A 15507-nucleotide genomic window follows, 5' to 3' on the forward strand; every position below is an offset into this window, starting at 1 on the left:
TGGTGAGCGGTCCCACTTGTTAATATTGTGTTTTTGTGAGGTGTTAAAAATATATCATTTCTTATTTTGTTTTGTTTTGTTTAGGTGCTTCCCTGGTTGTGATGTTCGTCAGCAGTCACGTTCAGAACGAAGCTTTTTACATATGCTTTGCTTGTGAGGATTCTTTCTCCGAGTCGTCTCTCAGACAACACTTTGACTCCACAAAACATCTCGTACACACGTTGGTGAGCTTCAAGTTATTTACGTGGTTTGTGTTCATTATAGTGGCGCCAGTGCAGCTTGTGTGTGTGTGTGAAGCAGTACCACTTAAGTGTGTGAGGAATTCCAGATGCCACATGTATTTAAGCCTTAGCTATATTTGTTGTAGTTTTATAGTGAACCTCTTTCAAAATGTTTTTGTCATTGTTACATTATCATTGCACGGTAATGCTGTTCAGAACAGAGACATAATGAGTCTTGCAGGGCGCAGAAACCCAGGAATATACAGCAGGCTTCCCTAGGGATATACCTTGATTTATAATAACAAGCTTTTGTCTTAAATTCTTAGCTGTACCAGAATCCCTGGCGGCTTACTTTTGGGTGGGAGAATCGTCTTGATGTGAATGTTTTGAGATCAATGGCATTGGAAGAGGAGAAGGAAAGGAAATCCAATGAGAGGACGGTGAAGGTAAAACGCTAAGAACTTGTGTGCAAAACACAATTCTGTCTAAAAGGCAACAACTAACCACAGTAAAGCTTTGAAATGTAGTTGGTTTCCTGCAATCAACTAAATCATTTTCTTTAGTCATGACTAATTGAGAATTGTTTTTCTTCTCTCAGGTTCTTGATTTGCCAAACTGGATGTTTCAGAACCTCGTCCAACTTAGTTACCGAAAAGGTATGAATTGTCCTTATACATGAAACTGTTCAGAGAGAGCTTGGGAGACAAACTCACTTTGTCTTTCCTCTCTGCACCAAAGTCAAAATTGTGACCAGTGACGTGTGCTCTGTGAGATGGTTTGAACTGGTCATTTTTGCTCATGTCGACTCGAACAACATGAAGCAGTTTGAAATAGTTTGGTTGTCTCATTCTGGATTTTTGTCTGCAGTGATGGAGAACCTTGATCTACATCACACACTGTCTTAAAGCGTGGCGGTGAGTGATGCAATCCTTTTCTTAGCCTTAAATAAGATCAATTGAATTGATTTATTTTCATCCGACTCACGCTTGTTTGTCTGTCCTTGCAGTTCCAGAGCGTGAAACGTACAGCAAACTCAAACAAAATGAGAGATTTCCTCTGCTCGGTGAGTACCATCGGAGAGAGAGGGAAAAAAAGTCTTGCCAGAAATAAGAAACGCGATTTGGGTGTTTTTGACTTTTCTTTGCCTCGTCGTTGCAGGGAGTCGATTCCTGGTCATGCACAGCAAGTCTGACCGAAACACTAAGCACGTAGAAATGGGATTCCTGTGTTTGCTCTGTCAGAGGACGTTGTCGGGCGAAGAATGTCACGCTCATGTGTTCAGTCGGGAACATGTTGCAAGATTTCTGGTGAGCGTTTTTCTTGCACTGCGTTATATTTCTATTAATGCCGACTGTTATGCTCTCATCGTCGCTCGGTACTTCTTGTCATCATTTCGGGTGTTGTGCAAAGGCTGCTGTTAAAGCGGTTAACATCAACACAGTTGGTCATGTCAGATACTTGGTCATAAAAATACAGATACTGAGTGTTTAGTACAGCAGGGGACAGGAGTGTGAACTGCAGCTGAACTTATGGATCAATCAAAGAACATTCCTCAGTTGATTGATCAGCACTTCTGTCTTTACTGTTGCCCCCCATTTGTGTAAACAAAAGAAGGACTTACCTAAACTACCTCCTGACTTCCTGACTAAAACTTGGCTCCTTGCAAGAATACTAATTAAAACTCTTATTTAATTTGGATCCTGACTTCGTGTGTGTGTGTGTGTGTGTGTGTAGGACCGTTTCCACCCCGGCTCCCTGACTTCGAGCACTGATGCAGAGACTTTAATGGACTTGGCAAAACAGGCGGGGCGTGTTCACACCATATCACATATCCAGGTATTCTTTATCAGAAATTGAGTTTCTGTACCATCTTCATGTCTCATCTCTTCTAGTCAGGCATTTATTCTTTTGCATTCATGCAATTATTCCATATTTTCTGCCTTCAAAGGTAATAAAGTTAGACATGCCCATCTGGGAGCCATACTCCTACTCTACTGGTGAGCATTTCTAATGCAATAAATGTTCCACATTGTCATCTGTAATTGTGGATTGGTTTCTTGACTCATTTTATACTCTTTTGTTCCAGCAATAACCATCCTGACATCTGCAAAGTGGAGAGTTGGAAAAGCAGAGCTTGAACCCACAATTATTCCTAAACAAAAGCTGGGTAAGTCATGGCAATGTGCTATGTGCAATATGACCCCTGGTACTGGTACGGTTATGGAAACATACATTTCTGGAGTAATGAGGCTTGTGAGGTGGGAACCTATTATGAGAGTAAATTCTTATTCACACATTTCTACATGTATTTCTATATTCTTCATTTTTGACAGCTCATTTTTAGTTTTTGTATTATTGCTTGCATGTCGATGATTATAATTGAATGCTTTTTTTTTTTGTTGCGTCATGTGTGTTTATTAGTCCCCAGAGAAACTCTGAAAGATGTCAACAAGAACCATGTGAGAGACAACAGCCAGAAAAACGTCAGGGTGATGGAGGGCTGTGAGAACACGACGAGTCAAAAGACCACAGACACCAGTGAGACGAGCCCGAAAAGGATTTCTGAAGAAGTTGGTGCTAAAGTCACCGATACACGTTGTTTACAAAAGGGTGACGAGAAGGAAACTCCTACACCAAGTGAAAAAGGATTGGAGAAGAGAGGAGAGGTGTCTTCAAGAAGTTCAGAAGAGATGAAGAAAGCAGTTAGTGAGACATGCCAGGCAATAAAGATGAAGAAGATGGACGAGCCTGCAGCGAGTGAGATGCCACAAAGCTGCAAGAACACGGACAAAGAGGCTGGAACGCCGATTGGAAAAGAGAAGAGCAAAAGTGTCAAAGATGTCCTGAACCAGAAGAGGATAATCTCCTGTCCTGTTGAGGATGTAAAGCAAGAAATAAGCCATAAAATGGAGCCGCTCGCCTCCAGAGAAGACGCAGCTCGTGAAGAATCCCAAAACCTGCCAAGTAGCGGACAAAAGCAGGGGACCCCGACAGACGAGGGAGAAAGCGGCAAACCAATTCACGAGACGGAGAAGGGCAAAGGTATGTAAATACTATATTTTAGTGTTTCTATGAAAATACCTCAGTCTGTGGTTGTTACAGCATCTTCTAATGTGAACCGCCAACAAGCAGATCTGTTGTGGCAGTATCTCAAGAGGAAGACTCGAGAGCCCGTGGTTGGTCAGTGCCTTTTTTTTTACTATTTTTATCTCTAAACATGAAAGTATTAAATGTTGGATTATTAGTTTTAAAAAGGATGAATTGGCGTTTTAATTTAAAAAAATGCACTTTTAGTTAGCGTACTTTTGATTCCTCATAACATTACTGTCCACATTTACCTGAGCATTAAATAAGAGGGAAGGTTTCTAACACAATATTAAGAGTGAACAAATGTATCTTCTAGGCTTAAGTGCACTTCTTGAATGCCAATGTGATGAGCGTGACCCCGTCTACCTGTGCGAGTGCTGCTCCCTGAAGATCCCAGAGAAGGACGTCATCAGCCATGTTACCGGAGTTGAACACCAGAAGATATATCTGGGGGTGAGTACATGTTAAAGGATTGGTTTGAATTTCTTTAGACGTCTTGGTAGACTTCTCACGTGCCATTTGTGCTTTGATCCTTCCTCCTCTCCGTACTGGCCATGAAGAGATCACTTTGTAGCAGGGGTGTCAAACTCATTTTAGTTCAGGGGCCACATTCAGCACAATTTGATCGCAAGTGGGCCGGACCAGTAAAATTATAGCATAATCATAATATTTTTTTTCCTTTTCCTCTAGTTCGTATGTTCTACCACATGCTATACATAAACGACAGATGTCTGTTCTGTTGTAGAAATGCCTGCCCGTGTGTATGTTTCTGACATTAGGGGTTAAAGAAACTGCCACCTCTACCACTGATGCACCAGGAGAAGATGATCGGATATTTTGCTGCTATGTTTGAACAAGAAAATGGATATGGAGAAGCTCAGGTTTGGTCTTGGTCATTTTATTTGTGGACGGTTATATTTTCTTTAGTTCATTAAGTGAAAATTAGAACAATTTTCATTTGTACTAATTGTTGTTCACGTCTGGACTCCAGGTTGTTGATCTGGATGATGAAATGTACAATAGCCTCTCAAAACAAAGCTTTAAATCAGGTACATATACTTCATTTTATTTATTTTAATGTTTTTAGTAGTTTAGCTTGAAGCTCATTTGATTCAATCATCGGGTGAGTGGAAAAAGCCCAACTTTTTTACTGTACAATATTTCTATTTCCTTCATATACACGTAGCCATACAGACAGTGAAGGTGCTTCAGGATCAGCAGGACGGGGGGCCTGGACTCCCTTCAACCTCAGCTCTGTCTGGTGTTCAACCTGTAGACACATCAGTCGGTCTTCATGCTCAACCTGAGCTCTGTTCTGTAGAGGACGACTATGAGGTCAGTCGTTTTGGCACGGATCAGGTTTGTAACATCACTCAGACGTCAAACTGCATGCTGAGTTGGGAAATGCAGATTTTTCTCAGCTTGTTTTGTTGTGTAGCTCTTTGGCAGCTGAACAATGAGCAGTCTACAAATATGGTGTTTTTTATTTCCTTTGAAAAGGTGGTGGAGATGGAGATCGATGATGATCATGAAGAATCTGAGGCACAGCCACACTCGGAAACTACAGCCGCATATGTGATGACTGAAACCACGTGCAAAACAACCGGAGCCCCCCCTGAATCAAACGAAGGTGTCAAAATGACCCAAATCAAAGTTGAGTCAGCTGACAACACTCACACCTGCCGGACTGTTTCCAGAAGTAGTGAGGTTAAAGCTGAAATCATTATTAACACAAGTGTGGCACCAGTAAAAACCGCCTCCACCTCTCGTGCAGCCATCTCAAGTACTGTAGCCAAAGTTACAGCGACAACTTCATGTAAAGCCGCCACAGTCGCTAACAAAGAGTCCACAGTGGTGCGTGAAGCCGCCTGCAGAACTGCACCTGCGTCCAAAACGAAAAACACATCTAAACCTGAAGCCGCTGCTAATATGACTAAAATGTCAGTTAAATGGGATAAAACTGAAGTCTCTGTCACGGTCACGCAGCTGAAGAATTCAGTGGGGTCAACAGTCGGTGTTGCGCCGAACGTTCAAAAGAGTAAAGCACCTGCAGCTCCCAACCCCAACCCCAACCCGACCACGACCAAGAATCCGCCCACAGAGCCGTCCCATAACTTCACAAGTACGAAAAGGCCGAGTGAAAACCCTCCTGCAGTTGGTAAGTATTGTTCTTTTATATAGGGAAGATCACTCAGTAAATCTCTATGAATCGGCCTCTATTTGATTGTATTTAATGAAACATCATAAATGATCAGCTTTCCAGGAAGATGGCTCACAGTGGCGCTTTAAAAAAAATTCCATTGCTCTGGATCATTTTGTACGTACTGTATTGTCTCGGTCTTAATCATCTCTCTTTCTCTCTCTTTATTCGCAGCTGTAAAAAGACTGAAAGCAATTGTGAGACCCAGAGACGTGCGTGTCTCATCACCCTCCACAACCGATAGTACAGAGGTTTTGAGACCGCAAGTGACCTTCGCCAGTCCAGCTTCAAGCCCAGCTGACGGTAAATTCAAGAGTCCTTTCTCAGCACCATGTTTAAAATGTATCTGTATTTTAGAATTTCACACATTCCTGAGTGGATTGTTGTCGTCTTGAGACTTATGTATTGCCCTAGCTGAGATCTTTTCTTGAAACTCATGACGTGTCTTTATCAGAAGACCTGTGAATGAGCCACGGTAGTATAGAATTTTCAATATACCAATTACTTCAATTTTGTCTCTCAGGGATGTACGTGCCACATAACGAAGAACTTTCTCCGGATAACCAATCGGAGCAGGAGAACGAACATGGCCTCCAGACACTATTGACTAGCATTCTAGACGCAGGCGTTGCAGGTATGTCTGTTTTATGTCATGCACTTTGCCAAGTAGGTTGAGAATCAGCATTCCTACCCTGCCAGTCTACCATACGTATGAAGTTTCCAGAGTAAAAGATGTGAAGGCTATAACATGAGAAACTCAGTCAAGAAGCTGTGTGCTGCCTTAATAAAATAATGAATGGGCATTTGTCTCTTTGCATTATCACTCATGTACTCAAAGCCACAATCTCTTATTCCTTCCTTCCGGAAGTCAAAATGGGGAAACCACAGAGTTATGCGATTCCTCTCGCCACTGGCTCCGAAGGCAGGTTCGCCCAAACCCCTGGTACGTGCAGAGACGCCCCCGAGAAGAGACGACCGCAGGAGGGACGTGATCCAGAGCTACAGGACAAACAGGACAAAGGCTCTCGGGAAACGGCACCTGTAAAACTCTTCAACCCGGACCCGCTCTCTTCTGATGCTACAGGGAATAGAGAACGGCAGAACCAACCCAGATTCAGCCTGAAACCAGAACGTGTATCAAGTCACTCACAAGCAGTCGCAATCATTTCAATAGGTAGGTGTTAAAGGCCAGCTCCGTCTGCGTTATTTTCAGGCTTTTTCCAAATGGAAACGCCCACTCAGCCTTTAGCAAAAAGCAGTGACGTAGGTTACCAAAGCAATGTAATTGATAAGGTTATGCATATTGTGAACTACAGCGGATTACAACATTAGTTTGGAAATAACTGAAAGGGAAATTTTGGGGATTTTTTTTGAGTAACTTATCCATAGTCAGTTTCTTATGTATAGTAGATGGCGTTCGGCCACGCCCCCAAATTGGAGCAGCGTACAGGATTACCGGCACAGACGCTAAGCAATGTAACCAGCAGTGTGATTATAGTTTTGATTGACCATGGTGCATACTTTTTGCCTGGGCCATCACCCAAGAAACTTTGTTTTTTAGAAGGGCTTGGGAAAATAGCTATTTAAGACTGAAACGTACATAGACAAAAATGTATTACTGGGAAGAAACATCAAAAACGGATCAACTCTTTAGTCGGTGTTGTTTGCCATTTAATGTACTAATTGTAATAATTTTTTTATGGTTGTCACAGGGGAAAGCAGTCATTTGTCCAGGTACCTGAGGGTGACGGGACTTGACCGTGAACCAATCATAGGTGGGTGTGTCCATCCTCACACGGCAAACCCTTTTCACGTCTCATTATCTCATTTCATTTCACAAAAGCACACAACATGTTAAAGACAGTGTGTGGTCGCCAGGTCTGGGCTTTGTGTGGGAGTGTCGAGGGATGTCTGAGAGCCCATTCTTCCTGTGTGAGAGCTGCATGGAGATGATTTCCCACAATGACATCTGTGAACACATGATGAGATCCGCTCACAAGTTAAAATACATCGTGAGTAATGGACTAGAAATATCGAAAACGACAAAAGTATTTAACGGTTGCTCCCATGTTTTTAAATGATATTATGCGTGTGTTTCAGCAGATGTTGCACCATGACTTTCTGTTCTTCTGGCGTTTTGAGTTTCTTCTTAAAGAGATGAAACAGTACATTGTAGAGGGCATCGTCGGGAGGCTCTCGAAATGCGAGCGTCACAACAAGGTGGATGCGCAGGTAACCTCTTAAGTTCTTGAATCATGCGTGTTCTCTAAATGTCCATGGGGTAATCGGGTTAAGAGATGGTTAATGATGTATTCAAACATATTTGTTGTCTTTCTGATAAGCAATTTCAGTTTAAACAAGTTAATGTATGCTAATTGTTGCCCTTCTTGTGTCTCCTCTCACTTAGTGTATACTGCTGAGACCAGGGTTGTTTGAATATGTTAGGTCTCTTCCGTTCAGTGAAGGTAACATTATGTTTTAATTTGTCAATTCTACAGAGTATATGGTACATGGGAGTATACAGTATTTGATTTCAACTGTGCTTTTTGTAGCTTTAAAAATGGTTAAAGACATCAAGAAAGAACCTAAACTCCCCTGGCCTACCACCTGTACTCCAGAACAACAGGGTGAGTCCCGTGAGCCCAGTTTCTCATTCTTATACACAGTTTAACTAAAGTGACTAATAATCTAAATGTATGATGTATTTTACCAGCTAACCAGAAACTGGTATGACTTGCACCATACTTGTAAGTTTGTCTTGGTGATTATTGTTAGTCTCTTTTGTTATACATTTAAGTATGTATTCATCTTTTTAGTTACTTTTTTTTTTTTTTTTTACGGTTTGTAATATTTATAAATAAAAATATGACAAGTTGAACAGTTTAACTTGTCACAGTGTATTCATGTCTTGGAAATGTTAAGAATGGAAATTAAAAACTGGTCCTGAGCCTCAGCTGATGCAGGTGAAATCAGGGACGCTAATTTAGATTTTTTTCCCTGACAGACAGCCGATCCTCTTTACCGATCATTAACAGTTAAACGACAAGGTTAGTGCCTTACAGGAGTATTGTGTTTGAAGTGCCTAAAAATCCACCCAGCTGCAACGATAAACGATGCAAAAACAGGTTAAAGCCATCATTTACCGCAGGCAACCCGGTTCACCTGTCCGAGAGTTAGCAGCCTCAATGTTGCAAGCGTCACAACTGCATCAATTTTAGGTGTGTGTGTGTGTGTGTGTGTGTGTGTGTGTGTGTGTGTGTGTGTGTGTGTGTGTGGTTTATTTGTCGGTGAACAAATGATGCTCCAACTCCTCAAGAATCAAGGTTGGCTGACCTTTTAAGGTTACAAGGCGCTCCTCTGAGTTTTGCTCAGTTTAAAAATAAATGTATATATATATATATTTGTCTTTACCTGTGTTCTGTTATTCCTTCTCCACTGGCTCTCTTAGGAGCAGGGAAAAAAAAGGAGAAATATAATTCGGAAAAGACTGTTGGAGATCTGGATGGGGTCAAACCAAGAAGAGTCTTGAGTCCTGTAGATGTGGCCAGTGGGTCCTCAAATGCTGATGCTGTTGTCTCTCCAGACTCTAGTGCTGGCACATGTCTCAGTCCCCAAAAGCAGCCAGAAACCAGACCCCCAGACTCTCAGCATCAGAGGCCTGTCCCAGAATTGCAAGTGAAAAAGGAAGAGGTGCACTCAGAATACCCCTCTTCCTGTATTTTTGGTCCTACAACCAGTCAAACCCCGTCAGTGTCTCCCAGAGATGAATGCTCTCCAACCAAGAAAAGACCAGCTGCTGAATCTATTGAAACACAGGTCAGATCTGGCACAAATGACCCCCAACTCGAGGATCATTTGCCAGCTATATACAAACCGACATACAGTAAGCTGAGGCCTATCAGTCAGCCCAGCCCCGAATCAGCCTATGAGCCTACTTCTGTTGACCCTTCTGCAACCTCCACCCTCCTGTCTCCTGAGGACAAAGACGCAGGACCTGGATCTGACATATCCACTGTTGACAGGAGAAAGCTTGCTTGCTTAATTGCTCTGGTGAGAAAGAGGAAGTCTGAGTTAAACATTTACCATTGCACGTCAGCTCCAGATAACGGTGACACTGCTACCTCCTGCGCTTACTATACATCTAAAAGTGGTGTGGAAAGAACATGGGATCCAAAGTCTGTGCAGACTACATATAACATGGTTAATGTGACACACAATCCACCCTCCACTAACTCATTTAAGGAGATGTTTTCAACCGCAGCCGCTCCTGTGGTCTTGGGCCATGAGAACCAACTCGTTAGCCCTAACTCAATCTCTGCTAACTTTGCCAACAAATCCTCTCTGGAGGGCTCCACTTCAACGAGGGGCAACTTTTGGTTCGGAGCGACTGAAGCCAAAACAGTCGGTTCCATCTTTCCTTCTGCCAGCACCGGAGACTCCAGCGGCGCACAACACCAGAGAAGTGTCGAAGCTCAGAGCAACTTTGGAAATGCGAACCAGCCCAGTCCCATCTTCTGTGCAGTCACCAACGATAACCCACAGCCACGAGATAACACACAGACTGACAGCACTGGGGTTCCCATTAACACCATCGTAACTGCCAGGCCAAACCATGCTAACCACCAGTTTGTGGACGGCTATAATGTACAGGAACACGCTGAGGGGAACCAGGGAATTCAGGTCACGCACCCTGCATTCATTCACAATCCTACCGCAGCCAACATTGAAGTCCTATTCAAGGCATCTGCAAACTAGGGTTTTTTTTTACTCTCGCTCCCGATACGATGGATGACTCCATGAAAACTACCTGCTAAACCATTTGAATACCAAGTTATTTCTGCAGTACACCCATTAAATATGGCTCTGTATTGGTTTCTAGTGGACATAATTTAGTTTAGATATGTGGCTAACATATCACGTCTTTATCAGAAAGATGCCGTCCAGAATGTTGGGCTCTTCACACGGCTCTAAATTAAATTAGTTGTAAATTGTTCATTGCCATCTTATTTTTTTAATGCGTTTGTGTGTGTTCATATACACATTCATTTTTTTTTATGAAGTTGAGGATACTGGCTGTACATTTAATCATATTTGCTTTATATATGAAGGATAAGTTTGTAAACCTTTTCAAAAAGCAGATTAAGCTACTGTAGCACTTTTCAGTTTTTAACATTTCTAATGTAACATCTTGAGCGGTCACCTCCTTTTTTTTTTCTTGGTCGTTTTTATATAAATTCATGTTTTGTTCATTTTAATAAAATTCCCGTAAAAATGCAGATCTTCTGTTTGAATGTTTTGTATGGTCTTAATGATCTGTGGGAACACAGATTGCATCTAATGTCTCACTTGTCTCACCATGTACAGAGTACCATGCACACACACCATCTCTCCCATTCAAATTAGACCAGGTCACCAAAGCATCAGTAGAGGGAATGGGCATAATGAAAACTGTCGATCCAAAATCACTTTCCGCAGAATTAGGTTTAACTTCTGTATGTCAAATTTGGAGCCCAAGTCAATAACCCATCTATAGTTACAGATGCTTCTTCCCAGATTAAATACATGATGTAGTCTCACAAATTTGTCATTTCTTGAACGAACACTTTGAACAGTTTCAATTTTCTGCAGAAGGACTGTATTCATAGGGAGGTGCACGCATCTCGTCAGGCATGAGTTATGAATAACGGGAGATGCGCTGAAAAGGAACAGAATCTTCTCGACAGAGTGCGAAAGGAAATAGTTTAGGCAGTTGAGTGTGGGTGGATACCTGCAGCAGGCGCTAACTGTCTTACACACACTTCTGCAGCAGGTTACTCAAATCTAACACCCAGAATATATACAGATATCTCGAATGAGAGACATGACCCAAGAGTAACTTCAGCAATCAGTATTGTTCCATTACAGTGACTTCACACTTCCTCATTGGGCTCATTTCCTCATTCAACACAGTTCCTGAGAGTAATGGTGGGAGGGATAGAAAGGGAGGAGAACATTTCTGTGGCAAGTTTGGTTTCATGGTCAGGTTGTCAGGTTTTGACTATCTTCCTCTATGCGTGGTATTTGCTTGAGCTTTAAAGTGATACATGAAATGGTATCAAGGCCAGACCTCTGAGGGAGCTGCAGAGCAACTGGTGTGAGAGAAATTCTTCTTTCTGAAGGGGAGAACAAAGACTCAATATAGAGATGAGATACAAGAAGCAACATCTCTTCTCTGGTGACTGCAAGCTATTTACCCCACAGAAATAAGCACACTATGTTCTGTGGGAAAAGTACTTTTCATTCAGAGGTCTTGTTTCCCGCTCTGTGATTGTTCTACAGACGCATGTTGCAGCAGCATTATAGCAAATTAAGCAGAACATAGGTCCCTAACGCAAAGTTTACTTAAGTGTTACAGTCTTAATACAAATTAATATTATTTCCCCCACACTGGTTTCTAAAAAGCCATAGTCACAGGAACATTGTGATGAGTAAATTACTCACGTCGACACCAGTTCTTCAGTCTCAACAATTCAGCACTTTATTATTGCAATAAGGAGCGCACAAATGACATGCACATCTCAAGTGATGTCTCTGGTGCTGTATTTTTCCAACACGAATGCACTCGAATTGAGATGTTGATGAAGACATATGTCTACACTTCCACTCAGGACTATTTTAACTGTGTATGGGATAACTTGTGGTAACCAAATGATCACAATTACTGAATATATAGAATGGATTGTGGAGGTAGACTCATGTTTACAGAATAAGCCTGTAAAAGTGTCCAAATTGAGTGTGAACGTGGATGACAATGAGCAGGAGTGAATCGAGCGTGTCCTGACTTAAACTGGTCTAGATTTAATCCTGTGATGATTCAAGGAACACTGTTGAGAGACGATCATGTCTCCTAGAAGACCATACGCACACAAACTTTACATGTAACTGAGTGTGTGTAAGTATAAAGCTGATTATTTGTGAATTTATTGTTATTTTACATACATTGTAACACATTGTGTAATAATTTCTTATGGTTTGTTTCTTGTAGTTGGAGTGTCTGTTGTGGAGGATTATATCCGGTACCAGAAAACTTTCAATAGATGTCAATAAAAAATGTTTTTTCTTTTCTTTTAGTTTCTAAGAATTCTTTATTGCTAGCGAGCAAGAGTCACCCACTATGCTGACCGGTGTTTGTTATGTTGATGTTCTACACTTCCTTCTCTTGTTCTCGTCTGATTTCAGCTGTGAAAACAAGACGTAAAATGATCAGATAAAGCCAATAAAGCCAGTTCAAGCACAACATAGTTTGGCCTAATATTCACCAGATGATCAAAGGTGAGGAACCCAATCCTTAAGCTCCAATTTACGACATGCAGGCCTGCTTTCACAGACCAGCACCCATGTGATAAGGCCCAACACCCGCTCAAAACTCCTGCCTTGCTACCCTCATCAGGGACCCAGGGAACAAAGAAACTTGATTGTAATGCAAATGAATTGTATGCTCATTAATACATACTCAGCCACTCTTTGTTCTCCCGTGTTCACATAAAGTTAATCTATTTGGCCAAGATGTAATTTACTGCACATAAACCTGCCAACTGCAGCCATAAATCCTGAGAAACAGAAACAACAAGGACTAAACAAGAGGATGTCGCAATCCAGAGGATATTATCAGCACAGAAACTTTTCTGCTTAGCGGGTGCTGTGGGGCTCTGTTTCTTCTACGGTTTGTCCTTTTCATCTAAAACTCCCAAGTGACCATGGTAAACACAGCAGAACTTACTTTACTGTTTATGTAATCATAAATACAGTAAAATACAGAAATCCTCTATGTGACCTGTGTATTGGATTACATCGGTAGAATAGCTTCTCTTCATATAGGGCCATTACACCCTCCACACACACACACACACACACACACACACACACCTTACGGCCCTGATTTGGAGTCGCGTCTGGTGTGATCACTACGCAAGATAGTCTCTATTTTATTTGTTTTGATTAGTATGATCATTGTAGTACATGGTCTGGGATGGTAACTACCTGTTTTTAAAATAATGTAACTTGGCAAGTCCCAGACTTAATGGAGTCATGAGCAAATGTATGTTTTACTATGAAACCCTCAAATACTATAAATACATGTAAACTTTGAACGACCCTAAAGATATTGGCGTCAGAGCTAAATCTGACTAAGCCTGACCAGAGGAGGCGGGATCTTCTCTAGGACGTGACACCTTTATAAAAATGCTAAATAGACTGTCTGTAAAAACAATTAGGGGAGAGGGGTGCTTTTTTAGCTCCACTCCGCATTGTCGTAGAAGAAGTCTTTCCTCCGGGTCAGAGGTGAAGTCTGGTCTAGTCTTAAAGTTATAACTGAATCAAAAGAAGTTCACTGGAGAAGAACAAAGTTGGATACAATAGAGTATATTTGTGTACTCCGAGGACACAGCTGGCTAAGTTCTGAAAATCTCAATGACCTATCCTTCCCTCTTGTACATATTCCACATCTCTTGCAGTAAAAATGAGGCCTTAAGATCATCCGTTTCCCATCGTCTTATTTCTCCTAACAATAAATCAAGGGGCGCTATTTGTCTCACTCTCTTGATTTACCACCTGCATCCCCGGGCATAAGGCTTGTCAAGCACGTGCTGAGATAACGTGACGCTGGTTGGTGTAGTGAGGACTTTATTTTGTATCCTTTTTCACCAAACTTAGTATTACTTGCTTGCTCTTAGATTTACACTGCACTTTTATACCTTTATTAATTAACTATATGCATTGGTATGTATGTTGTTGCACCTTTATACCTTTATTAAATCAACTGTATGTATTACTATATTGAAAAGAGTGCTCACACACAGAGAGTTTCAAACTGTGGCTCACTGGGTGCAGGGAGCTAACTTTGTTTAGAATATAGCCAGATAAGGAATGCGTGAGAGAAAGATGCACCTTCACTATAAACAGAAGGTGTTGTTCTGACCGGTAGTAACCCAGGGCATGAGAAGACCCTGAGAGTTCCTCGAACTGAGAAGATGTTGTAGTAAAACTGTAACACCCTGTGCCAGGTCAAGACACCGACCAGAAATCTACTGTATAGCATGTATACATAATGTAGTCTAAGTTCCAAGAAAATGTAAACAGATACCAAATAAGGACACCAAGGATGAAACTGTGCCAAGAGGCGAGGACTCGCTTACCGCACCAACAAAGGCCATTGGACAATGACCTACACCGACCAATAAGAAGGACATCCCTACTACGCTTGTGTTTATGTACTCAATGTAAGAGCTCATCGGGGCCTTCTGTGGAACAGCGAGACAGCTAACTGCTTTACTGTGGTCTGTGTAGCCGTGAAGCCGATCGGCCCTCATGAGTATAATTTGATGTTTTGCTGCACTTTTGAATTGAATAAATAACTTGGGCTATGCACACACTGTAATAAGCGGTAAACTGTGAAACATGTACCAATAGACTGCAAGAGGTATGGCGAAGAGAGGAGAGAATTAATGTCAGAATCAGAATCAGAATCTTATTTATTGCCATGTAAGTTTCCTACAAGGAATTTGCTGTGGTATGTAGGTGCTAATCGTCAAATATATAAAAACGTAACAATATATACAAAATATAGACAGAAGGGACAAAATAAAGACTATAGACAAAGTGCAATATACAATATAAGCAGTACGTTAATGTAACATGTAGAGGGTGGGAGGGTGGGAGGGAGAGACAGTGTCAGTGGGGGTCTCTGGCCTTGTTGATGAGGCCGACTGTAGAGGGGAAGAAACTGTTTTTATGGCGAGAGGTTTTGGTCCTGATGGACGCAGCCTCCTGCCAGATGGAATGTCAGGGTTAACTGAAGAAAAACAATCTGCTAGGGAAGACATCAGAGAAAACACATAATCTTTGAATTAATTTCTTAAGACCAACCGGAATAATAGAGAGAATTTAGTTGTGTTTTTATTTTGTATTATTTGTATACCAATTTACTGCTCCACACTCCAGTCCAGTAGGTGGTGATAATGC

At 41.7% G+C, this 15507-nt stretch overlaps 1 protein-coding gene across 1 annotated transcript; it reads left to right on the forward strand.

The window, feature by feature from the left end:
* Window positions 1–616: 616 nt before the first annotated feature.
* Window positions 617–10784, forward strand: LOC115016032 (uncharacterized). The gene is made up of 23 exons (XM_029443700.1): window positions 617–667; window positions 820–877; window positions 1228–1284; window positions 1380–1528; window positions 1956–2057; window positions 2170–2218; window positions 2308–2388; window positions 2643–3263; window positions 3354–3401; window positions 3625–3761; window positions 4088–4189; window positions 4300–4357; window positions 4495–4643; window positions 4809–5466; window positions 5683–5811; window positions 6032–6142; window positions 6377–6682; window positions 7221–7283; window positions 7387–7520; window positions 7609–7740; window positions 7916–7973; window positions 8061–8135; window positions 8957–10784. Exons 1-23 carry the CDS (start codon window positions 617–619, stop codon window positions 10261–10263), a joined length of 4635 nt encoding a protein of 1544 aa, XP_029299560.1. The 3' UTR covers window positions 10264–10784.
* The last annotated feature ends 4723 nt before the right edge of the window (window positions 10785–15507 follow it).

This window comes from Cottoperca gobio, chromosome 11 (genome assembly GCF_900634415.1).
Source record: "Cottoperca gobio chromosome 11, fCotGob3.1, whole genome shotgun sequence".
In the NCBI taxonomy this organism is placed as follows: Eukaryota; Metazoa; Chordata; class Actinopteri; order Perciformes; family Bovichtidae; genus Cottoperca; species Cottoperca gobio.